Genomic DNA, 26258 nt, shown 5'->3' on the forward strand with positions numbered 1-26258 from the left:
TTTCCATGTGGTAAATATAGGCCTATATATATATATATATAATTATTATTTTAATTTTTTTATAAACTATTAATTGATTGAATTTACAGAAAAGGTATATCGTTATCGGGATATGAGATGACTTATATCGTGATGTGAAATTTTGGTCATATCGCCCAGCCCTAATTAACATTATTATAGAGACGGCAGCAGGAATATAAGGCTGCTGTCACTTTAAGAGCTGCACGAATCCAATAGACTTTTACACGTTTTCTTTGTCAATGGTTTACGTTTACTTAAGACATAACCGACTGCGTTTATAAGGATCTTTTGAATTAGAAATGGCATAATTGACGTATGCCACACAGAACGAGCTGCAGTTGTTAACTAAAATTTCATAATGTCATAAACGTGCACATCAACCCAATCACTTTATTTGTCGTTCATTTAAACACTACATTTAGATTCATCAATCAGAATGATTTAATTTACCACTTCACACAACTAGGCTATACAATTTGACTTGACATCTATTAAAGCTTGACAGACATGAAAGAAAAAGCCTCTTGCCTCCCAAAACAAGTCAACTGAAGAAACGCCTGTGATTACATTAGGAATAAATGAATCCACTGTGCCTTTTACAGAGCACTGATTTAATTTGAAACTCTGAAAACTCACGACAACACTTCCTGTAACTCAATCGTCTGATGAACGCATTGTAATAAATAAAGATTTTATAGCTGGTGGGTGAAGATACTTTGCATCAGCATTCCCTCCTTTTCAACATGAAGAGGTCAAGTGTCAAAGGCATTTAGATGCCATTTTAGATACACCTAATCCAATATTAAAGTAGCCTACTTGAGGCCCAGCGACTCCTGTAGAACATCTGCAAAACGTTGCTCACGTAAGCAACAAAATGTTATCCACATGTCTCTGCATTCACTAAAAATAGTTATGATTTTTCATGTCCTTTTACGTGAGGCATTCAGTGTTAAGGCTTTGTGACTTTGTTTCTTTCACTTAAAGGACTGAAAACCACTCCCCTATTTAGAAAGCAAAATATGTTACTTGGTATGTGATTTGTGCAGATCAGATGCGTTTCCGTTTGGGGATATAAGGGTATTTGGCGAGCGAGAAAACATTGGTGATACCAGTCAGTCAGCGCATGTTCATTTGGTAAAAGTGGCAAATCACACACTTCAAGATAATCAGGCCAATTTTGGGCCCAACTATCCCCTTCCACCAATCCTATGGTAAAGTCCTGATTATCTTTATGGTTCTACAGATTATTTGATCAGATTTTCCTGTGGTGTGATAAGCAGGGCTTGACATTAACACCCGACAACCCGTCAAATGCAGATGGATTTCAGCAGTAGTGTGTAAGGCGTTCACACAGAACGTGTTTTTGCTTTGAAAACGCAAGGTCTCGAGATCTAAAAAAAAAGAAAAAAAAAGTTGAACTGATTTTAACTTGAGCGCCACAATTTTAGAACGCCGTGTCTCGCTGCACAATACGCAAGATGTGAGCGCAATGGTTATACACGTCCGTCCATTGCGCGTTTACATAGAAAACAATGGAAAAGTAGAGCATTGGAATGGGAAACCGCGTTCAGTGTGAACTCAGTCACTCCTATACTAGACACTTTGGCGGGTTGAATCTTATATATAATATATACATTTTTCAATTGTAGTCTTTTAAAAAAGGCATCTGAAATAATAAACTAAATGCAATGTGTTGCAATGATACCAGCAGCACTTCCTCGCGCTCTCATCTCTCCGACAGCGAGTTTACATAGGCTACTAACCTGCCTCCGCTCATTTAATTTGCTCCGGATGAATATTGTTGGTGTTAAGGATTTTACTCCTTGCACAGATTTTGTGCTCACACCCAAAGTGCGCACATAAAGCCGCCTTTCAGTACAAAATTTAGTTTATTTTCACTGCTTAATGTGCTTAAACATTCAAATACACACAAAATAATGTCAAAATGCTGGTCTTGGCGAGTATTCACATAACAATCAGTTATGTTTTTAAGTGAATGTAAACTGTTGAGAAAGAAAACTCATGTGTAACAGTATAATGGATAATGTGCATCAGGCCTTAAAGTAACAGCCGTCTAATATACCTGCTGCCAAAAATAATCATTTAAAAATATCTAGGCTATATATCGTTTCACTAAATAAAAATGTTTCACTGATAGCTGAGTTTTAATGGACTACTGAAAACACGTGTTGCAGCTTTTCTTCTCAATACATTTACTGCTATTATAACTCATACTATTATTTGAAGGTAAATACACCATATATAGCAATGTGCAGTATTATAATTATTTAAAATTATATAAAAAGTACCTGTATTATTTTAAATATATATATATATATATATATATATATATATATATATATATATATATTTTTTTTTTTTTTTTCATAATTGTTAGGCTGCTCATTTTTTTCTTAAAGTTAGTTTTTAGTTTCACAGTGATGGAAATGGAAACCAATGGAATTCGATCAAACACGTATTGAGTGCACCTTTATTCATATCATTAAAGGGGTGGTAAAATGCCATTTTCACAAGATGTAAAATAAATCTCTGATGTCCCCAGAGTGTGTGTGTGTGAAATTTTAGCACAAAATACCCCACATATATTTTTATATAGAATGTTAAAGTTGTCACTTTTTGAGGGTTTGCAAAAACGCACCGTTTTGTGCCTGGCCCTTTAAATGCAAATGAGCTGCTGCAGAGGGCGGGGTTTCAAGAGCTCATGTATGTTAGCAGAGCCGTTAATGGCTCTGTGTGTTAGCAGGTGCTATTACCTCTAACACTAAACCTCTAAACACTAGACACACTAAAATGACAAACTGTTCGGCCTTTAATGTTAAAACGGAGTCAGACAAAGATGGAGAGACTTAAGAAGAAGTGACAACATGTAGAATGCAACAGGACGTCTCTGAATGGTTAGTTGATGGATTTATGTTGCTGATGTGGAGTTAACTTAGCCTAGAAATCTAGACGCACCCTAGCGGCAGCAAAATGTATTTTGCAGCCAGGGCAGTCTAGCAACTCTCCATAGACCTTCTAGCTGCAAAAACCTAAATTGGGTCAGGCCAATCACGTCGTGTATAGAGTAGGCGGGGACGGGCTTAACATGACGACAGAGTTGCGACGGCTGCCACTTGAAAACAAAGAATGGCAAGTCAACACAATGTAGCTAAGTGCATTAAAACTGCTTAAATGGACAATAAGTATATTTTTAGGTATTTTATTATCTAAAATCAATATTTTTATTCATAAATGTGTCCTCAATGGTGTACAAATACCTCGGCCAATTATCTGACTTATCCTTATAAATGAAGCATTTATTATCTTTATATACATGGGACGGGTAGGTCCACGGAGGCTTCCATGTAGTTCCGCCATCTTGCAAAACTATAATAGCAGAGAGGGACAAAAAGTACTAAGCCAACGCGTTTCCACAACGCGTTTTCGTTCAGAGCCAGCCGAAACCAGCAGAAACGCAGGTGCAGAGCAGTAAGAGGCGCTTGAAACTGCACCGGCAAGTTTAAAAGTCTGGATTGCATTGTTATTATGGACCATACACATGCCAAGCCACAGGAGAAGAAAACATCGTCGCCAAAAAAGTCAAAAATAGAACGTAAAAGGAAACGTGACCGTAGATTACAGAAAACAAGAGTTAATGTAGCTAATGTGGCTAATTTTATATAGCTCTCCTTTTTCAAAAACAATCCATTAGCTCAAGTTGTGAATATTTTGCTACATGCATAGAACTGTAAAATGCGTGGTATTTCCCCCTTTCTGGTCAATGTATCCCTGCCTCTGCTTAATTATTTTTATCCCCGGTGGGGATAAATGTATCCTCCCCTAAAAGTGATCATAGTCCTACTAGCCTACATAGTGGCGAGACGGATCACAAAACTTATCACGGATCTGTGGTTTGATTAAAGTCAATTTTATTTTTAAATGATTACTCACTCACTCTTGAGCGTCTGGCGCGAGTGATTTCAATGTTAAGTCAATGTAAAGACGCGTTTATGCGCGTCTAGAGGTCCTGCGGCGCGGTAGACGCGAGCCTCATTCTACCCCAGTTTGCGCGAATGAGGGGAATTGCTATCACAGATAATGTCTTTTCTATCATTTCACTGTAGCTCAGCATCGCGATGTAAAGTTAACGTTATTGCATGATCACAGTTCATATGTGTGGGGAAAGATAAGCTATTAGAGTAAAAATATTGCGTTAGGCTACTTCAGTTAATAAGAAAAAAGATTTTACAATTCCTGTAAATGCAGTGATGAAGTTCATGTTCTCATGATTTATTTTTATGAATAACAATGTTTCAAAACATCCCACAACACAACAAGTTTGAGCTGACTCACAAATGTACTCTTATACAACAACTTTTCCTCTTCTCAACATGGACTGCGTGTTCCCGGGGGGCGGGGTTTATGTACATTTTAGGGTTTATGATGTCACTAACCCGAGAGGAATGTCTTATATGGTGCGTTCAAGTCATCTCGTATAGATCGTATTTACGAGTTGAACGCCACCACAATGTCGTTAATACCAGTGGGAATCTAGGGATTTTCTCTAAGCCCCATCTTTACGAGTTGTGGGCGTGTCACTGAGAAACATGGCGGAATGCCACAATACAAGGTATTTACAGCGCAGTAAGCTAATTGCCTGCACATAATATGATTGGATTATAAAATAACAATATACTTCATAAATTAACTAAAAACATAAAAAAAACCAAAGCACACCTTATGCAAATCTTTGTTCTTCATTTTCTAGTTTAAGAACCTCGCTGTATTTTTGTGTAATTAATTAAGAGAAAGTACTCCGCCATTTTCCTCCGACGAAAGTGATTTGAACGCACCGGCCGTCGTAAACACGACTTCCCAACTCGTGCGTGCGAACTTCCCAGGAGGACTTGAATGCACCAGTAGTCCCTACCAGCCGTTTGTTGTAGTCCTTTTCTTTAAAGGGGTCATGACATGGTTTTTTTTATTTTATTATTATGTTCCCTTAGGTGCAAATATAGTATTGCTATAGTTTTTTTTACAAAAAACTTTTAAAATGTAGTGATTTATGACCTTTTCCCACCCTGTTTTTCATCCTCTGATTCAAACAGTCTGTTTTGGGGGTGTTTCCCCTTTAAGAGTTCAGTGTTAACGCCCACTGTTATGATTGGCTAACGTCAGTGCCTATGCATCAATTATTAACGCCCCCAGCCAGAACCTGTGCGGATTCGGCGCAACTGTTTAATAGCGGGTGATGCATGCGAAGCGATGGCTCTTGCAATGATAAAACCTTATTATGTTTGAGCCGGAATCAGAGGAAAATGAACCATCACCACAACAACGAAGACTGGATCAGCCCGTGTCCACATGGAAAGTGAAACTATTTTGAATTAATAAAAAAAAATTAACCCGAGACACTTGAAAACGGATTATTGTTACATAATTTTCCTATAGCTTAATTTGCTAACAGTTTAACATTATTTAACTAATTCCAATGAAATGATAGGGTGTACCACGGACAAAAATGCATGCACAGGCCATATTTGAAGATGCAGCATTGATAAAGGCAACATTTTTAATTTTCTATCACATGTAGGCCTACTAGAAAGGCGACATATTTTCAAGATTCTCTTATACAAATGTGTTTATATTAGCCATGGTAAAAAGTAAGTTTGCGTCGTCGTTGTTGAGCCCAGAAGAGTCGGCACAGACTTATCTTTGAGCAACAGTTTTCTGGCAAAGCCAAGCATCATATTGGGATTTTTTCCTCAAAACAGTCATCCTTCAAATGTATAGAACACTGTCGTGACTGGGACGTCCGCAAAAAATAAAGTGCATCCATTTTTCCCTGACGACTGGATCTTTCAGCGTATTTAAAAAGTAGTTTAAAGTTTTAAATACATTACTTACAGTTTGCGTCGTCGATGTTGAGCCAAGAATAGTCGGCACGGACTTATCTTTGAGCAACAGTTTTCTGGCAAAGCTCAAAACGGTCATCCTTCAAATGTATAGAACACACGCTTAAACTAACACTGCCGTGACTGAGACGTCCGCAAAAAATAAAGTGCATCCATTTTTCCCTGACGACTGGATCTTTCGCAGCGTATTCAAAGATGTTGTTTGTCCACAGCCAGGAACAGCACATCTGCGTGGCATCGTAATTTCCCTGTACACAGACCCACTCGCTGTCCGTCGACTGAACACTTGTGAGGCGAGCGCTGAAAGCGTAGTTGTCTTGTGCGGGAGGCGGTCATATGCAAACGCTGGTACGTCACTTCGTACCGTGACGTCACTTCTTACCATGGATCCAGAACGAGCTGTATTTAGAGCTTGATTAAATAAATGATTCGTTTATAATGGGGAGGACGTCTTAAGCTATGAAACTTGCAGGACGTTTTAATGGTACAAAGACCTCTTATATACCAAAAGATCAAGGCAAATTTGGTTTCTCATGTCATGACCCCTTTAAAAGCAAATATCTTCCTTTGCTTTGAACTTTGAGCGTTGTAACTTTGCAGATGTTGTTTATGCTCAAACAGCAACATTTCACACGAACTAAAGTTAGAAAAGTGAAATCATACTTTACCACCCCTTTAAATATTAAACATTCCTGGAATGTGCACTAGAAGCATATCCTTTCACAAAATATTACTAACAAACCAATTCCCCTAGATTTATAATTGACATGTTTTCGCCCCTCCATTTCACACCCTGTGACAGATGTACGGATGTATTTTCTTAGCATTTCTCATTTAGTCCCCAAAAAAAGTTTTACATTTGCTTTTCTCTGCTCTCGTCCTTCTCTTGCTTTCTTAATGTGCTCGATTTCAACACAAATCAATGTACACATTCTCTTTAAATGTGTAATGAGAAGCAACGCTTACGCACATAAGCTGCATGTATGTTGTCAGGTCCAATACATTCTGCACTGCATCCTTTAAAAACAGCCTCTCTGCAAAGCCTCCATGTGACAAGATCATAAAACAATCTGAGCAGAAATGTGCCGCTTAAATCGCTTAGATCAAATTACCAGAAATCTTGATAGAGATACATTTCAACAGCCTGCTTTTTTGTATGATTAGTTTCTACATCTCCTTAATACCTAATTTCAATTTAGCACTCAAAACGCATCATTGACATGCACATTTGTAAATGTAGTATGGGTTTGAGTAGTTATTAGGCCTATATTTTCATAGTACACTATTGCCTGGTTTCACAAACATGGCTTAAGCCTATAGTCCCAGACTAAAATGCATGTTTGAGCTGTTATAAACAACTTGCATCGACATAATGTCCGTGCCATTGTTTTGTCTCAAGATGCACACCAGTAATATTCTTTTTTTTTTTTTTCTAAGATAACACTTTTTTTTTCTACATAAAAACTACCTAAATGTCCTAATCAAACGAAGACTTACTCCTGGCTTAAACTAAGCCCTGTCTGTGTAACCAGTCCTAAATAATTTGATATTATCAAGGAAAGGTTGATCCCTCATGACATGACAATTAAGAAAACACTTGAGGAAATGTCGTATTTGACACATTAGCAGCTGCATTCAGGAAATACCACAATAGCCAAACTCACAGCATTCTAGTACACTTAAGTATTCCTAATCACATTCTAAAGTAAACCCGTGACATTCTGAGAAGCATTCAACCTCAAACATCGAGCAGCACATTCCTGGGCTGGTTATCCGCATGCATCATTTTTCTGAAAAAAAAAAAATCCATATCTTCTTTTTTTCTTTTTTTCTCAGTTTGCTTACATTCCTGTAATGTCATTCTGTAAGTGAACACATGATCTGTTTCATCATGGAGAAAGAAAAGCATTAGTTTCATCATTTAAGGAGACCTGGGTCTCTTTTTATTTGCCTTGAGCATTCTAGTAAAAGTCTTTAATAATGAATGTTTTTGTTTCTCTATCAATATTTCATCCACTCTTACCTTAGATCAGTGCTTCTCAACTGGTTTTGTTTCAGGGCCCAGATTTTACTTTGGACATGAGTGTGGCCCAACAAAGTACCACAATGGTTTATCGTACAAAAACTCTTTACTCTTTCCACGGCAGCATTTTATATTTTAGTTGCCAGCCAGTGGCAGCATTAAAAAAAAACACATCATATTCAGAGAACTTTTATGGCCTCCAGAATATTTTGTTATGTAGATAACAGTAAATACTATATCAAAAGAAAGGACATAACCTTTGCTTTAAAAGCTCTGAACCTTTGCTTTTTCTTTTTATCAACACGTGAATGTGGGTGTTTAATAAAAAGCAAACACAAATAAAAACACATTTTGAATAAAAAAAACTGAGAATAGATTGAGTATATCGAGTCCATAAACACCCCCAAAGCTTGCACAGTCCAATACCAATTACTGGGTTTGACATTTTACTTGATAACTTCAAAACTACAAAGGCAGTTTTGATTTATAGCCTATGCTGTTGAATGTTTGATGATCACAATGGTTTACTTGTGCGGAAGCAATCTTCTAGCAGCTCCTTATGGACTCTGTTTAAGTCCATTTTTTTTATGCCCTTCCATCGCTAACTTCCCTCCTCCTCGCTCACTCGGATGTACGTCATTGCTTACGTTGTGCGAGTGCCCACTACTGACGGAACCCTTGCAATGTCTTCAAATGGAACGTCCTAAGCCCTTGATCACTTGGAATCTGCAATCGAGCTGATTTATTATTTCAAATAAAAAATGTCCTTAATGAATTTGTTTTATGCACCAATCTATAGGCCTGTATGCTTGGGCTGATGGAGAAAATAAAAAAAAATACACAAACAAAGTAACAATACAATAAACTATAACAGTCAGCTTAAGGTAGCTACAAGTATTATATCTGATTAAATATAAAAATACCTCCATATCATACACTAGTTTGTGGGGTGGTTGTAAATTAAGTGCGATCTGCTGTGACTTCTAAATTAGGGGTGCAACGGTTCAAATATTGATCGATTGATTCCTTTATTGTCATTGTACTTTACATACAATGAAATTTGTTATACTTTCCAACATATACAGCCAAGCAAGAGTAGTCAGGTTCATAGTGCAAATTGTCCATTGTATGTTTACTTCATTGACTAGCATGTCAGAGTATCTTGTGGTAATAAGTTGAGGATGTATTTTCAGTTCATGGTTCATTATCCTGATGGCATTGGGATAAAAACTGTTCATGAATCTGGTTGTACGTGTTTTAATCGATCTGAAGCGTTTTCCAGATGGCAAAAATTCAAAAAGCTGATGGGCTGGATGATTCAGATCCGTCACAATGTTGTGCGTTTTCTGCAGGCAGCGGGTGTTAAAAATGTCATCCAGGACCGATAGCTGTTGATTAGTGATGTTCTGTGCGGTTTTTATAACTCTTTGCAAAACCTTTTTATCATCAGACGAGCTGCCTCCATACCACACCAGCATATTGTATGTGAGGACACTTTCAATAGAGCAACGGTAGTATGACACCAGGAGCCGCCCTGACAGGTTTATCTTCCTAAGCATTCTGAGAAAGTACATCCTCTGTTGCGCCTTCTTGACTAATGCTGTGATGTTTGTTGTCCATGAAAGGTCCTCAGAAATATGTGTGCCCAGAAATGTAAAACTTGATACTCTCTCTTCTATCTCCCCATTTATGTGCAGTGGTGTGTGAACAGTCTGTTTCTTCCTAAAATCAATGATAAGTTCTTTTGTTTTCTTGATGTTTAGGGTTAGATTATTCTCCGTGCACCACGTCGTCAGCCTCTGTATCTCCTCTCTGTATGCAAACTCATCTCCTCTGGTGATCAGCCCCAACACAGTCGTGTCATCCGCAAATTTAATTATGATGTTGGTATCATTAGATGGTACACAGTCATAAGTATACAAGGAGTAAAGAAATGGACTCAGCACACAGCCTTGTGGGGCTCCTGTGCTGATTAGCGTAGTTGTGGAATAATGTGAGCCCATCCTCACTGACTGTTGCCTCTTTGTTAGGAAGTCTTTGATCCACAGGCAGATGTTGTACTGTATGCCTAGGTCAGACATCTTGTAAAACAGTCTGTTTGATAAGATGGTATTAAAAGCAGAACTGTAGTCAATGAACAGAAGCCGTGCATTCGTCCCTTGATGTTCCAGGTGGTGCAGTACAGTGTGGAGTGCAGTGTTGATGGCATCATCTGTCGACCTGTTGGCCCTATATGCGTACTGGTGGGGGTCCATGGTGTGTGGCAGAGCAGACTTGATATGATATAAGACCAGCCTCTCCATGCATTTCATAATTATAGATGTTAGTGCAATGGGCCTATAGTCATTGAGGGTTGTTATAGTAGCCTGCTTTGGCACCGGCACTATTATAGACGTCTTCAGGCAGGTTGGAACAGTGCACTGCAACAGAGACAAGTTAAAGATGTTTGTGAGTACCTCACCCAACTCAACTGCACAGTCTCTGAGTGCACGCCCTGGAATGCCGTCTGGTCCAGATGCTTTCCATACCTTGATTTTACGGAGAGTGTGTATCACCTCAGTTGGTTGAAGAATGAGCACCTGGCTATTTATGTCTGGAGCAGGGTTGATGGTAGTCTCAGTACTTTCCACCTCAAAGCGGCTGAAGAACCGGTTAAGCTGTTCTGCCATTGAAGCACTGCTTAGACGGGCAAGTGGTGTTACCCTGCCCAGTGATGTGCCGAATCCCCTCCCAAGCCCGGCGGGGGTCGGAGTTGCAGAAGTGGTTCTCAATCCTCTGCTTGTAAACGGCCTTAGCATCCCTGATGCCCTTCCTCAAATTCGTCCTGGCTGCACTGTAAAGCTGACTGTCGGTTCGGTTTGCATCACGGTTTTAGGTACGATTCCATATGTGCTTTGTTAATGGAAAAAGGACTTCCGGTACTTAAAAAAAAATAAAAAAATAATATAACTACAAGCAACAGCACAAATATAAACACAATTAGAGCAAATATACAAATAAAATAAACTGTGCTTTTCAGGTTTTTCAGGTAGGTCTAACATTAGTTTTCAGGTTAAGAAATTGAATAAAGTAATCAAATGTTAAATAACATAGCATATTTGACTGTAAATATTAAGGATTACACCTTATTAAAGTTACAAAAGCTATTTAATCAAGAGCAGTGAGGGATTTCCTTGATTTTTGTTGTTTGATTAACATTAAAAACACAGACCGCAGAAATACCAGGCTGCTGTCCCTTTAAGACATAATGCAAGGATACAAAATGCTGATACTGTTACACATGCGTTCTTTCTCGACTGTATAAGTTCACTTAAACAGACTATGTCTGCCAGGATACTCATCAAGACAGACATGTTGACAATTTTTGTGTGAATTTGTCCATTCAAGCGCAACTTGAATGGACCTGCTTGGAAAGAGAACTCAATATTTGCTCGCTGACTTAGACTCTTGTGCACTTCGGATGAGTGCACGCACACATAAACAATTTTCACTGCAAGTTTTCTTTCGCGTCTCTTTGCTCTTGAATGTTTAAATTGGCAAGGCTTAAATAAGTTTAGTTTAAACGCATAGCAACGTGTGTTTAAGTCTCGCTTGCTCGCTATGAACACCCGGGTGATGACTGCGTAAATGACTGGTCATGTTCGAGCATACGGCACTCAAAGTTTACAAAGAGTGACCGTTTTGTTGATGTTTTTTGATTATCGCTGTATTATTGGTGAGCCAGAATGTGCATCCATCGACATAAACATACATTAGAGAAACTGTCTGTTTTATGCGTTATTTTCAACAAACCAGATTATAGATGCGTCATCATAATTTGAGATCAACCGCTATACAAGTGTGTGCCGAACCGTGGGTGGAGAACGGTACGGATCTTTTTTTTTTTTTTCGAGAACCGTTAGGCCTACACCTCTAGTCTCAATCGTCTCAAACGGATCTGCCTGAAGTGTACGAGTAGACTCGCTCCCTCTGTCAAAATAGAGGGGTCGAGCCCCGAGGGTATGTCCAAATAAACTTATTTCGCCCACCTGACGAAGTTCAACGCACTTCAAAATGGCCGAGGGAAAATTGCTTTGGGAAGTTCGAGAGTGTATGTGTAAAATTGGGAGTTAAACGCAGCCACAGTTTACGCAGATCTTTTTCTTCTTCGTATGTTTTTGGATTCAGAGATTCTGTACTATTTCAGAAGGTGTGTAACAGCACCCCCCACCACAATGAAAACATGGCATTAATGGCGGGGGAACATTGTGTTAGAAATTATGGAAATGTGGAGGAAAGAGTTAAGTTCAAACATTGAAATTGAATATTTCCATGAACTTCATCTAAGCATAACATCGTAATACATAAATAATGTATTAGCATGTTAGCTATTTAAACCATGTGACGGGTACATTTGTGCCAAAATACAGAATAATTTGGGTAACCTACTGTATAAATAATATACTGTAGCATTGTTTCCTCCCCTTTGGCTTTTTAGACCTATTTGTTTCACTATCATAGAGGATTATATGGTTAGTTGTATTTTATTCTTTGAATTTAGCATGTTTTGTTTCCCTTTTTTTGTGACCCATGTCTTTGGTAACAGCATTGTTAAAACTGTTTGACCGAAGCATGTTTCATCCCTCAACCTAATCATCTAATGTATGCGGTCTTTTTAACAATGTTTCTCTACTTCCCGTGTCCCGTATCTTTTTTGTATCGTCTCATGGTGTGTAACAGTATGAGCCATTAAGCCGTACAGACGAACTGCTCGTTAACAGCAGCGGAACAGATTGTCAAATGACAGGGGGCCATATCATTGTCATCCATAACATCTGCATGCTTCATTTATGCCTCCATCTCTGATGACCTTTGACCTGTGGTCAGAATGCCCTCTCAGAGAAGCTCACTGACATATGGATAATGACTGGCTATAAGGATGGGTGAGGAGTGAACTGTCTTTATCCAGCTGTTACTAAAAGACATTAAGGGCAGCTAACAGCCAGTTTAAAGCCGCCCACAATCCTTAAGCCTCAGGGGATGCACATCAGCGGAAGTTTCCAGCCGTGTCCGTGCATGTTATTTGTGTCTACGTTCAGTGGGAGTGTTTTTTTTTTTTTGGCCAATCCGTGTCGTCTATTGTAATGGGTGGATTGTGGGAAAGTCGTACATTTTAATATGATCCAATCTGTGGGTCACACATCAATAACGTGCAAAGCATGCATGACTTTATTCCTAGAGGTTCAGTGATGTTTTGCAATAATAATATGTGTGTGTTTGTATTGGTGTTGCCGTAAGCATGCATATGGCAAGGGAATGTTCTGATGTAAACTACACTCACTAGCACACAGTATCATATCTGATTTAACCTTAAACCGCATCACATGGTTACTCGCACCCTTGTGAGCTGAGGGGTTGCTTAAGGCTCAGTTCTTGTGTTTGCTGTCAGGGTTATTCCTCTGTGGAAGAGCCAATTCTCTTCACTACGGCTGACAAAATTCTGACTGACTTAAGTGCTTTCTTTCAGGGTGCTTTCACACTGTGCTCGTTTGCTGCGGTCCGAGCCCGAGCGCGATTGTTCCCAGCGTCCCCTGCGGCATTGGTCTGGTTTCACACTCAACTTGATTCTATCGAACCCTGTTCCGTTTGCGTGCATCTTCCGTCATTGCAAACGTGCACGTCGCATGATAGAAAACTGAACACGGGTCAATATATAGTTTTTTTTATTAATTCGGTGCTATTATGCGCAGCTGAGTGAACAACACAGGTTTACTGTATAGGCTCACTCTCGCTCATATCCAAGGTAAATCATCAACACTATCATCCCTTCGATGTTTTATTTAAAATGCATCATAATCAGCTAAAACGCATGTGCAGGTTACTTTACTTCCCGAACAAGTGTGCACCCAAGTCTGTGTTGCTTTCAGGAACTGCTTTCAGTTTTTTCACACAGGCAGTTTAGATCGGAACGGGGCACTGACGGTTCCCATGAAAAATTGCTAATGTGAACGTTGTCATACGGACCCGGGTGTGCACTGGGGTACCGAACTCGAGACTACCTGGAGGAGGTGGTCTGAGTTCGGTTGCTCCCGAACCGTGCAGTGGTTCACGCGAATGTGAAAGCAACACGGACTCGGTTGCGCACTTGTTCAGGAAGTAAAGTGACCTGCACATGCATTTTAGCTGATTATGATGTTCTAGTTAAATAAAACATACCTAAGGGATGATAGTGTTGATGATTTACCTTGGATACGAGCGAGAGTGAGCCTGGAGTGTATTTGCGCATAGCGCGTGGAATCAGGGCAACATATTTGGAAATCCACTGTCTCCTCAAAAGAGTCCGTTTGGTTGCAGCAGAAGGCCACCTTATGCGCCACACACACACACACACACACACACACACACACACACACACACACACACACACACACACACACACACAAAACCTGTGTTGTTCACTCAGCTACGAATTAATAAAAAACAATAGGCTATATTGACCCGCGTTCTGTTTTTTGTCATGTGGCGTGCACGTTTGCGATGGCGCAATATCCATGCAAACGCACCAGGGTTCAATAGAATCAAGTGTGAAACCAGACCAACGCTGAGGGGGGCGCTGGGAACAATCGCGCTCGGACCACAGCAAACGAGCCCAGTGTGAAAACACCCTCACATTAGTACAACCGAACTCAGACCACCTCCTCCAGGTAGTCTCGGGGTTCGGGACCCCAGTGCGCACCCGGGTCCGCATGACAGCGTTCACATTAGCGATTTTTCATGCGAACCGTGCCCCGTTCCGAACTAAACTGCCAGTGTGAAAGCACCCTTAATGTCTTTTTCTCTGCAAATAGTCGATGCTGCTGCAGATAGAGCTGAAAAAAAGAAGCTGATGCTGCCGTTGTCTTCTAAATATGGGTCACACTTATTTTCTGATAGAATAAAATAATTTAATGAAGCTGTACATCCAATCAAACTCTAATGCATTTTGTCAAAAAAGCATCTTTCACTTTGTCGTAATATATTTTCCACATAAGAAGTCCTTACAACCTGCCAAATTTTACTTAAATATGTAGTCTTTACAAGAAAAGTCATGGGAGTGGCTTTATTTTTTGCCAATCAGAAAACTTCCGTAAAAGAGCCACATTCAAGATAAAAAAAGAGTGCATGAAGATAGAATAAAACATATTTTGATCAATTGCTTACTCATATATTCAACAAAATATTCTGGGGTCCATGAAAATGATAAAAAACGCTGGGGGTGGCTGGCAATTTTTTTTTTTAAATTGCTGACGGGGAAAGACTTAAGTGTTTACTGCTTTCATGTCTCCTTCAATGTCAAAATCTACACACACCTTTGACTATGGGATAGTAAAGTGTTCATCAGATCCACTCTTCAGAATCTCATCAGAATTAGTCTGTCATCTGCACAGTTTTCAGCTAATGTTTTATGAGTAGGCTAATTTGAATTTGGACATGCTACACAAACAGTTTTTCACCTACTATTACTTAATATTCAACAATATTGATCTGCCTGCATTGACATTATAATGAGAACTGAACTGAGCTGAACGATGACATCACTTTTTCTCCAGAGCGAGAAATTTATTTTTACCAAAAAATTAACTATCACTGAATTTACTTAAGCTGGACTATGATGGCATTTTCCTCTGCTGTACAGCCGAAACAAACTTTGTTGCATTATTTTCCTGTTATCACTGTAAAGCTGCTTTGAAACGATCTGTATTGTAAAAAGCGCTATTTAAATAAAGGTGACTTGACGACTATTAGGAACGTATGCATATTCTGATGCAGTCTCAATGAATCTTGAGCTTCTTTTGGCTGGCTGTCTGTAGAGGATGGATTTAGGAAAGAGAGTAGCCTATGTGGTTTAAGGTAGTAAAATGGCAGAAAAATGGTTAAAATAACTTGCATTTCCAACAAATGATATTTTTCGACAAATTTGAGGCCACAAACAGAATATTTGCAGGCAATTTTGTCCAAAATATTGTAAACCATATCCTTTGGTTTTGTTCATTTTCCCCTCTGAAAAAAGCCGAGCAGGGATTTCCTCGAAGTTTGAATTAAATGGCCACTTGTGGTGAGGGTCATCTGTGGCCTTGATTGCTCCCGCCATCTGTACTTGTTCCTTTTATCCCTGAGTTTCGATTGATTGGAAGAAAATCCCTGGAAATCCAGCTCCTAACCGGAATGGGAGAGAGATGCTTTTCCTCCTCACCCTGTGAAATGTGTCAACACAAGCAGATGGCAGGAGAAGATGAGACAAAATCTTCCTCTCACCCTTGTTATAGGCGTCCTGCAAACGGGAACATCCTGTCTGCTCTAAAAGGCTCAGATCACATAATGTTCACTATAGCTAATCTGAGCAATTTCATTTGAAACCATCGGTCTACTGATAGGAAGAATGGCAGGTAAAATGCTGTGCCTGAATGTTTAATCAATAGAGTCTTGTAAATTTCCATATACTGAAAATGAAAAGCCTTAGAGATCTCCAAACCCCTCCATCCATTATTGGCTCTCTCCACAGATCGGATAAACTCCATTGGCATGCATGATTCAATGATTGACATGAATCAAAGGATATGGCGACTTAGCATCAAATATTGTTTAATTCAATTCATTTAACATTTATTTGTATAGCGCTTTTCACAATATATAGTGTTTGGGTGTTGAATATGTGCATTTGTGTGTTAACTCTTTATAACTATATTGCATTTTTTTCTAATTCAGCTTACAGTTGTGTAGCATGCGGTGTTGTTTTGAACATGTGACTTGGATAGCGTGTGTTCCTGTTGTTCTGTGTGGTCTGATTTACGAGTCTTTGCTTGTCTTTATGGCCCAGTGAGCGATAAGAGTATAATCAGCTTACACAAGCACTGATCCCAGCCCTGCACTGTCTAACAGTAAACACACACACACACACCTCATTCAAATCGCCACATTATGCAATATTATACGCTCACATAAGCACCGGTTACATACCCTGTGTGCTGGGGAACAGCTCCGGATGTTTGCTGTTTTGGTCAGGCGGAAGGAAGGCCTCCATTTCAGTCTGTTTGTGAGATTGTAATCTAGACTTCACTGTTCAGTTTGCAAAAAATCCTGTTGTCGAAATAAACAACCCGTTAACGGTCAGTGTAAAACTTCTGTAGGACTGGGAGATTTAGTGAAAATTTCGTATATTAGCATTTGCACACACACAATCCCGTTCAAACGTTTGCAGTCATAAAAGTTTTTATTTACAGTAGTCAACATTAAAGTGGATCAAAAACTTTCATCAAAGTTATACATGAATTTTGAACAATACACGTTCTTGTCTTAGGACATCTTTGATGATCTTTTTTGATCCACGTCAAATGTTGACTACTGTATTTTGGTAACAATTTACAATGAGGTTTCATTAGTTAACTTTAAACGATTAGTTCACTTTTAAAATGAAAATTCTGTCATCATATACTCACCCTTAAGTTGTTTCAAACCTGTATGAATTTCTTTCCTCTGCTGAACACAAAGGAAGATATTTAGAAGAATGTCAGAAACCAGACCGTTTTTGGTTCCCATTGACTTCCATAGTATATTTTTTTCCTACTATGGAAGTCAATGGGAACCAAAAAGTGTCTGGTTACTGACATTCTTCTAAATATCTTCCTTTGTGTTCAGCAGAGGAAAGAAATTCATACAGGTTTGAAACAACTTAAGGGTGAGTAGGCTATATGATGACAGAATTTTCACTTTAAAAGTGAACTAATCCTTTAACATGACCTAAGAATGTTAACGGCTATACAGAATAAATACTACAGCATTTATTCATCTTATTTAATGTTCATTTGAACATTTTCTAAAAACATTGTTAAAATAAAAAGTTGTATTTGTTTACATTAGTTAATGCACTGAACATACAATAAACAACTATTTTTTTATTAACTAATAGGGCTGGGTATTGACACACATTTCACAATTTGATTTCGATTAAATATTTATTATTTTGGATATCAGGTACACTACATGGCACATTTTCTCAAGGAAAACAAACCTCTTAACCAATGCTGTAAACTATGGGAGTCAGTTGCAGCCTACTAGGCTTCATTAGCCTACTATTAGGCCTATATTGAAGGTAAAAATGAACCGATTTGTATACAAACACAAAAAATGACACTTATTTATTTGTTTCATATAACTTTATTATTATAAAATCTATAAACATTTAAATAGTGGCTGTCATAAAAACTTGCCAGATTTATTCAAACATGCATTAAATATTGAAGAACATTAAAAGTTATAGGCTAATGAATGTAATAGGATATAGCCGGACTTCACCATACTCATATTCTAGGCAGAATGTGAGTCTGATACTGCTCCACAGGGCTTTGATTATGAGGCGTGTCTTAACCGAACCAGGAAAAACTGTTTTCCTGCACTCAATTGGATAGACCTACAACCAATCAGAGCAATGAAGTAAGTGACGTATGTTGAGAGACAGAGTTGTCCACAGAGCTCAACTGCACGCACGCTGGAAGAAGTAGTAAATTAATGAACGATCTTTGCCGTTGTTGTAAAAATTATTTAAGTACTTACAAGCATGAATAGCATTTTTGAGAGAAATACAAAAGGTGTATGTATATATGAACAAGTTCTCTGTTTAGGATTATCTCGACAATAAAGCAAATAAATCTTCTCGCATTTGTCGGCCCTGTCTCAACTTTATAACACGGATTTGATTTTAAAAAATGGAAGGATGACGAAAGTGACCAGGCTGAGGAAGCGTGTTCATCTGAGGCTTCAGAGAAAAGAGATTGTGAGCCCATCCCTTCCATTGGTTTTCATTGCGTCCCATCTTCTTATCCACCATCGGATAAATTAAACTTTTGCCAAATCCCGTAGGAAGGACGGCAAACACATCTTTCCGATCGACAAATGCCTTGATTGCGGTTCTCTGTTCGTCTTTTAAAATTAATGCGCTGTCGATTTCTTTTATAACAGACGCGATAGCGGAATCTAAACATCTCAATTCTCTAGCTGCAGTCATGTTTGTTGAAAACCAATTCAACCCAACCGCTCTTTGATGACGTGGGTGATTACATAACCGCAGATCATCTGTCCATCATTGATTTAAAGCCCGCCCTTGCAATTTGATTGGCTCTGCCTTCTGGGAGCCGAGCATAATTACTCCTCAACGGATCGAGTCCAGACCGAACTTCCCGAACAAAAAATGTTGTGGGCGGGGTTCGGGCTGGCACCCAGGCTAAATAGGATACATAGATTTAGCAAAATGCTCCTCTAGAGTTATTTTTTTCTAGCTGACTTACGAGTTTGTCACTGACTAACGAGTTTGTCACTGGATATGCTTTTTCGGAGGTACATGTTATGTTACATGACATTGTTTACAAGACTGATGTCTTTCCACGGTTGAACCACTGATTCCATCTGACATGATACGAATTTCTATAAGTTGTACTCTATCTTTTAACACACTTTCAGATGCTCATTCATGTTTGTTTTGCACTTTAACTGGTATTAAAGGCAGAAGAGTAGATCATCTGCTGCTTCTCTTGAGCTGAGCTGCGCCAGAGCGATCTCACGCCACAGCGCCAAAACTGTGTTTTTGAATTTCCTAAGAAAATGAACGTAATTTGAAATCTGAGACTTTGTTTCATATCAATACAATAGTTACAAAGGACAAAGATTATTGTGATTTATTGGATGGGATGCGTGTTACAATGTTCCATTTATTCATCTACTGAAAACAGGATGACTAATCGATTCTTGGGATTTAAGAATATCTGTTTGTAAAAAGGAGAATCGATTAAAATCGAGAAATCAATATTTTTTTTACCCAGCCCTATTAACTAACATTTAACAGATTAAAAATATACTGTAACCGATGTATAGCCTACTCATTGTTAGTTCATGTTAGTTAATGCATTAACTGTTAACAAATGAGATCTTAATGTAGTGTTACCTTTATCCTTTGGAAAGATATTCATATTTTTATTTCAGCAAAAACACATTACAATAAATATTTAAAATAAATGTTGTTCTTTCGAACTTTCGGTTAATCAAATAATCCCAAAAAAAAAGTCCTTGAGTACAAGAGAACATTATAATTGTATCGACCCCAAACTTTAGAATGGTATCCAAACTTGTTGCCAAGAGCAAAGTATTGCGCAAACTAACAGTATATTCTATTTAATTATTTACGCTGTAGCATTGTAAAAATTTGTTTTAGTACAATGTTAAATGGCACACAGACTTCCTATTGTTGTTTTTTTCAAGATCCACTCCTACCCTGCTTAACCATACTTCCATTCTTATTTTTGAGCGAAAATGCAAATGATTGCAATATCCGTGATTTTTATATAGCTAGCAAAATTATTACAAACATTCTATCACACACTATATACTTAAAAACAGGTTTTAGCTACTCTGAAGCCCTGTTTACACCTGGTAATAAGATGCATTTTGGATAGGATCACAAGTGAACGACACTGAAGTTTTGGTTTTTGTCCATTTTCAAGCACTTCCAGAGGTAGTCAAACGCATTTGACTGGATTGCTTTCGTGGTGTAAATGCTCCTGTGGTCGAACATCAACTCCACCTATTAACCTAACACTTAAACATTACGGGATTTAAACTTTGATGGGTGAAGACATGCGTTTAGTTTGAACTAAGACGAAAAACGTACCAAGAGACCTGTCGTCTCTGGGCACGTTCATGTAAATTGCGCGCATATTTTGTCCATTAGATCAAAAGATCTGAAAAAATAAACATACATTTACCCGCCTACTGTACAGACCCTCCCCTGGAAGAAATCAGGACAGAATTGGTTAAATGGGCAAAAGAGACAACAAGGTGTAAACGGAAATGTCTCCCTCATCTACATCTGATCCGATCGACCAAAACACATCTTCATACCAGGTGTATACAGGGCCTAAGTGATCCAGGCAAGGGTTTAACAGAGAGCCAAGGGTGTTTCAAACTAATGTTCTCAAATACCCCCCACCCCCCATTTTAAGAAATGACCAGATTTGTTGCCAGTTGACTGACACTGTGCTTTATTGCTGTACAGGAACTTTATAAAACATTTCAAAACAAAATATTTACCAAGACATATTTTTTTTCTTTGCCCACAGACATGTATTGAAGTAACAGGCATGTTTACTGTATCTATAATTTACAGAAGAATCAGAAAGGAAGAAAAAAAAAAAAACACATTGACTACAAAAGACAGTAACAGCCATGGTAATTTAATATTTTGTTGAGCTCTGCATATTTGACCAAGCACAGGAATCTGAATGAGTTTGTTTTCCAATGTCTTTTGATGAAGATGTCAGTGTTGTATTTGAGACCAGCTCATTCGAGTTGGAGTCAGACCTAGACCTGAAGAGGGTAGAGTCCGAGTCAAGAAAACATGGTCTTGAACTCAACTCTATTCTGGTCACGGTCATGACTTGGACTCGAATGAGCTGGTCTCGACTACAACACTGGGAGATGTTCACTACATATTGAGCTTAACCAAACCATTTCTGGCCATTATTTTGCTATCAAATCAATAAGTCCATAATAGCGAGGCCGTGTTGGGCTGGAGTTGGAGAAGTTCATAACAGTATGTCTGAATGGTTTCACAGCACCAGTTAAGACAAAGGGCATGATCCAATGAAGTCTATATCTCCACACTGTATCAGACTAAGCACAGAAAAACAGACAGATTGGGTGTGTAAGTAAGAGAGATCTCATGCGTTAACATACGTTCCCTTTTTAACAACGGAGTAGAAAAATGGGCTCATACTGTACAGTTCTTTTCATTCTCTTTTTGCTTTAGTAGTATTGATGGCATGTCAATACTAGACATTATAAAATAGCATTTTTTTCAATAAATTAATGTTTCAAATAATAGTGTCGTAACCCTGTTAAGCAGTAGCGATGCAAAGCAGCCATTCCAAAACTGTGGAGCAAACCCATGATGTGAGTTCCGGTCTCCATCAGCACCGGCCTGCACAGTGATTTTAATATGCGTCTCTGATCTGCAGGACTGCACAGCAGTGAAAGATGCTTAAACAACCACCGTCCAATGGAATGGGGAAAGGGAGTATTCACATTAGTTGGGTAGATAAGAGTTAGAAGAAGATATGAGAAACATAAGCCTCAGCAGCCTCTTTCAGAGCGGTTTGTAATGATTTTTAGAGCCAGTAAGTATGGCTGGGTCTTAAAAATCATCTCTACATTGTTTTTTTTTGGTGAATTTTAGATCACGTTTTACATTGAAAATAATGTAGCCTACTGTTTCAATACAATCATTAAACAAAACTGGTTATGTAGACCATATATATTAAGTCACTGTTTTCTCAGAATGAATGCATGTTAAATATTAAGATTTAAATATTGAGACCAAAGAACTTGACAGATCATTGTGTCAGAGGAGTTGAATTAACTTTTTTTAGAAGGTGCAACATTTGGGGACCCTTTTTTCTGCAAGTCAGGACGTAAATGGACAGGAAGTGATGCTCTTAATGAAGCTTAAACGAAACAGCGGCAAAGTGCAACTCAAACGTACTTGCACAAACACGAAAGTTTTGTACAATAAATTAAATATCTTTATACATTTCGAAGATTTACCGCAGTCCTATGTGGATGGAGAACGGCTAAAGAGTTTACCATGAATAAACAATCATTCTGTACTAAAATGATATTCACACTATAAAACCCACCACCTTAGTCCTTCTGTCATTGCACCCTTGAACATTCGAGATAACTTTCCATTATAAAGACAATAATTTGCCAATATACTCATAAAACATTTTGCAATCTGTACATAACCCATCTATTCAGTCATATTGAAGACAACCAGAACCAGAAGGTCAAGTTCTGCTTATTCTCAGAAAAGCACCAGCATACGCCAGGTACATGGCTGTGCTTATGGTGGGGCTCCTGGTGTGAACCAAGTGTTAAAAGTCCAAAAATATTTACCCAAGTTCTTTCAGGTAATAAATCTGTACACGCACACTGTATGGATAAACCAAATGCCTCGAGACCTGTGTTTACCTTCACACATTAAGAACTATGAGAGAATACTCTTCAGGGGGACCAAAGATCATGTGCTGTTGGTACAGATCGTCTACTAAGGTACTAACATGTTACCATAACCCAGCATTCGTACATAAGCACCTTTGAGGAAAAGTCCAAGCACTCTTGTTGCGGGAGTTGTCGGAGTCAAATCGGCAGTAATATTCATCCACCAGTAAGGATTGTTCCATCTAAAGGTATTTGGAGAATTGTGCTCTTTAACCATTCGATATAAATCAGGTGCCTTCAAGTTCGTCAACTGTATGTCTTGTGAAACCTCCTGGTTTCATGTTGCAGAAATGTGTGCACATTAGCCTACAGTGAACGATGAATGTAGTCCAGAAGCTGGTGGAAATGTTGTGGACTTGTTACTGATAATTTCCCTGAACCCTGACCACTTTGTAAGGTCACAACCTGTGTGTGTGATGGTTGCCAACGCTGATGGAGGGTAACCAAAGCACCTGAAAAAGCGTGAGTGTAGTTGCTTTTCTGAACCTGAAGGAGGACTTTGTTCACAAAGCTAGGCCTATGAGGTCAACACAAAGTTTTTTTCTTGTAAACTTTAAGGTCTGTCGCGTCCATGTGCCTTGAGTGCTTGAGTTGGAACAGAACTGGCACTTTTTACCCAACCCAGGCAACAACAACCACATATGGAGCGACCAGCACCAGGGTTTAAAACTAAAATATGGCTCACAATGTAGACTATAGCACGCAGTAGCACAATTGAAATATTTTTGCACAGCCCTAAGATCAAAGCGAGATGTTCAGGACACTGCGAATGGGATTCATAATAGCCATGTCCCCTTTGTTTTTTCAGGACATAGATTGGTAGTCTTTGGGGGCTGCATGTTATTTGGTCCCAGTTGGTCATTAGTTGGAGAGATGTGTGGAGCAAATTTTCCAAGGAACCTTTGATTCTTTCAAAAGAAGTGAAGAGAGGAACAAATTGGGATACCCTCTTCTCCTGAGTTCAGAGTCTGGCTCTGTTTAGAGGACGTCACGTGAAGGGAAAAACATAAAAAAAGGTCATCAGGCCTAAGGACTGGGGTTTAACTCAAGAAGGCCACAATCTCTAGGGTGATGCTTTCTTTCGGGGACTCTTGGTCTTCACCGTTAGGGTGGGTGAGGTGTTTGTGTGGAGCCAAGCGTTCTGCCAGTCCGGTCGACCGTCACAAACACTCCTCCGCCAGCGCATTAATTCCTGCAGAGTGGCCCGCTGATCCCCACATGCACGTGACCTCTGGAGCACCTGAGAAAATGACAGAAAGGTCATGTTTATTATGGTGCATAATGGATGGATCTACAGCAGGGGTAGCTAACCCTGCTCCTGAAGGGCTACTTTCCTGCAGACTTCATTTCCACCCCTTCTCCAAAACACATGCCTGCTATTTTCAAGTGATCCCGAACACCTTGATTATTTGGTCCAGGTGTGTTTGATTTGGTTTGGTTTGGAGCTAAACTCTGCAGGATAGTAGCCCTTCAAAAGAAGTTTTGGCTACCCCTGATCTACAGATCTATATACTGTATACTACTTACCACCAATGATACAAATGAACAGAACAGCAATGATCCACAATATAATTTAGATCTTAAAAGTAAAATAACCCAAATAGGTAAAGCACGAAGCAGCTAAAGCAGGAAATGAAATGTCCAGTATTTGGTGGAGCTGTGATTTGAGCGAAGATATGTCATACAATACATACGAGTGTCCATGGTAAAGAATAGGAAAAATCATATGTATTCAAGTCATTGTATGGATGAATTGAGAAAGAGAAAAAAAGTGCAAGTACCCTGATTATAAGGGCATATTGATGTTAAAAGAATAAACAGAAAAGAAAAACACACCTCCTTCAGCTGTTGCCTGATGCAACTGGCAACCCTAACATAACCCATCCATCATACAAGCATAATCAATAAACCGATAAATCAATCCGTCCCAATCATCTGCAGCTGGTAAATGCCACAAATGGAACAGGACCTCCTGCTGTGCCTCTGATCCATTCATGACGGATGCAGGGATGAGGGAAAGTCACATGGCTTTAGTTTGGTCAATGAGAAAACCCCCTGTCCATTTGTTCTCTCTCTCTCTAATAGGACGTCAGATGAGTGAGTAACAGCAGAACTAGTGCTTAACAGGAGAGACTGTCATTTGTTGTTATTGGTAAAGTTAATAAGTGGAACTTACAGAATCCTTACAAACGGTCTTTTGTACAAAGGAAGAACCAATCTGGGCTGTTGACCTGGATCGAACCTTAGACTGAAGCACTGAACCAATTACTGCCCTTGTGCAAGGTTGCTCCGGGTGAAGCATCCCACGTTTAATGTGCTGAAGAGTATAGAGTAAGATTTGAAATCTACAGTTAAGAAAAAAAAAAGTATAATAACAAATAAAAATGGAAAGAAATAAGAAAAAAAAAAAAAAACAGTCTGAGACATCAATTTCTTTGATAATCAATTGACAGAATAATTCAGCGATTCAGACTTTGCAATTCAAATGAGATGGTGTGTCTGGAGGTTTCCAAACGAGAAATGCCCCCAATTAATAACTGATGTCCAGATCCATCTAAAGCACCTAGATGAGAATCCAACAGAATGAAGAAAACGAAAAACACAAAAAGCCAGTAAAAATCCTTAAAAACAAGTAATACCTAAATATATATGGTGAGGAATATAAGTAGAGTTGTGGACCAGGAAAAATGTACTGAGAGTTCAAATCACTGTAACTAATATGTTTGATATGCTAATTGTATGACACTCCCCTAAACCCTTCATGTCATAACTAGGAGGAATGTATGTTTAATGCTGATAATCCTCCTGTTCTCTGCACGAGGAGAGCGTTTAGGGAGATACGGGGGCCAAGCTTACAGTGGATACTGTTGTTAGTCTATCTCAAATGACGTAACGGGATGCCCCTGGCCTATTTTACCACTCCAGTCCGCTCTGAGAGGGAACTCATCCAGAAACATTGTGAGTGCAGTGGCGCTGTTACAGTACAGCAAGTGCATTCTAGGAATCCAGGCCATTTACAGACGTGCACACCCACGTACGCTGCTCGAAAGTACTGATCCATAATTTACACCTATCTGTCAACTCTCTTAGTTCTGGCATCACTTCGCTAAGCACAAAGATGGCACACAGTGTACCGAACAAATCGTGCACACTCAATCAGTCAATCACGCACACTCATTAATACCAATGTTACGAACCCATCAAATGAATTATGGATCAACATAACATATAAAAGA

General features: G+C 39.0%; 1 protein-coding gene and 1 long non-coding RNA gene across 5 annotated transcripts in view; one reads left to right on the plus strand and one right to left on the minus strand.

The window, feature by feature from the left end:
* LOC307001758 overlaps positions 1-26258 on the plus strand; it is a 75232-nt gene that overhangs the window by 12359 nt on the left and 36615 nt on the right. The window lies entirely within an intron of this gene.
* Positions 20990-26258, minus strand: part of myo16 (myosin XVI) — a 185976-nt gene continuing 180707 nt past the window's right edge. For 2 of the 4 annotated variants that reach the window (XM_079618669.1, XM_079618668.1), the window contains exon 35: positions 20990-24262. In XM_079618669.1, coding sequence (XP_079474795.1) covers positions 24086-24262 — 177 coding nt within the window. In that variant the 3' untranslated portion in view covers positions 20990-24085. The remainder of the gene's footprint in view (positions 24263-26258) is intronic. The other 2 variants (XM_079618671.1, XM_079618670.1) reach the window with 1 other exon arrangement.

Source organism: Phoxinus phoxinus (genome assembly GCF_949152265.1).
Source record: "Phoxinus phoxinus genome assembly, chromosome: 7".
Classification (NCBI taxonomy): Eukaryota; Metazoa; Chordata; class Actinopteri; order Cypriniformes; family Leuciscidae; genus Phoxinus; species Phoxinus phoxinus.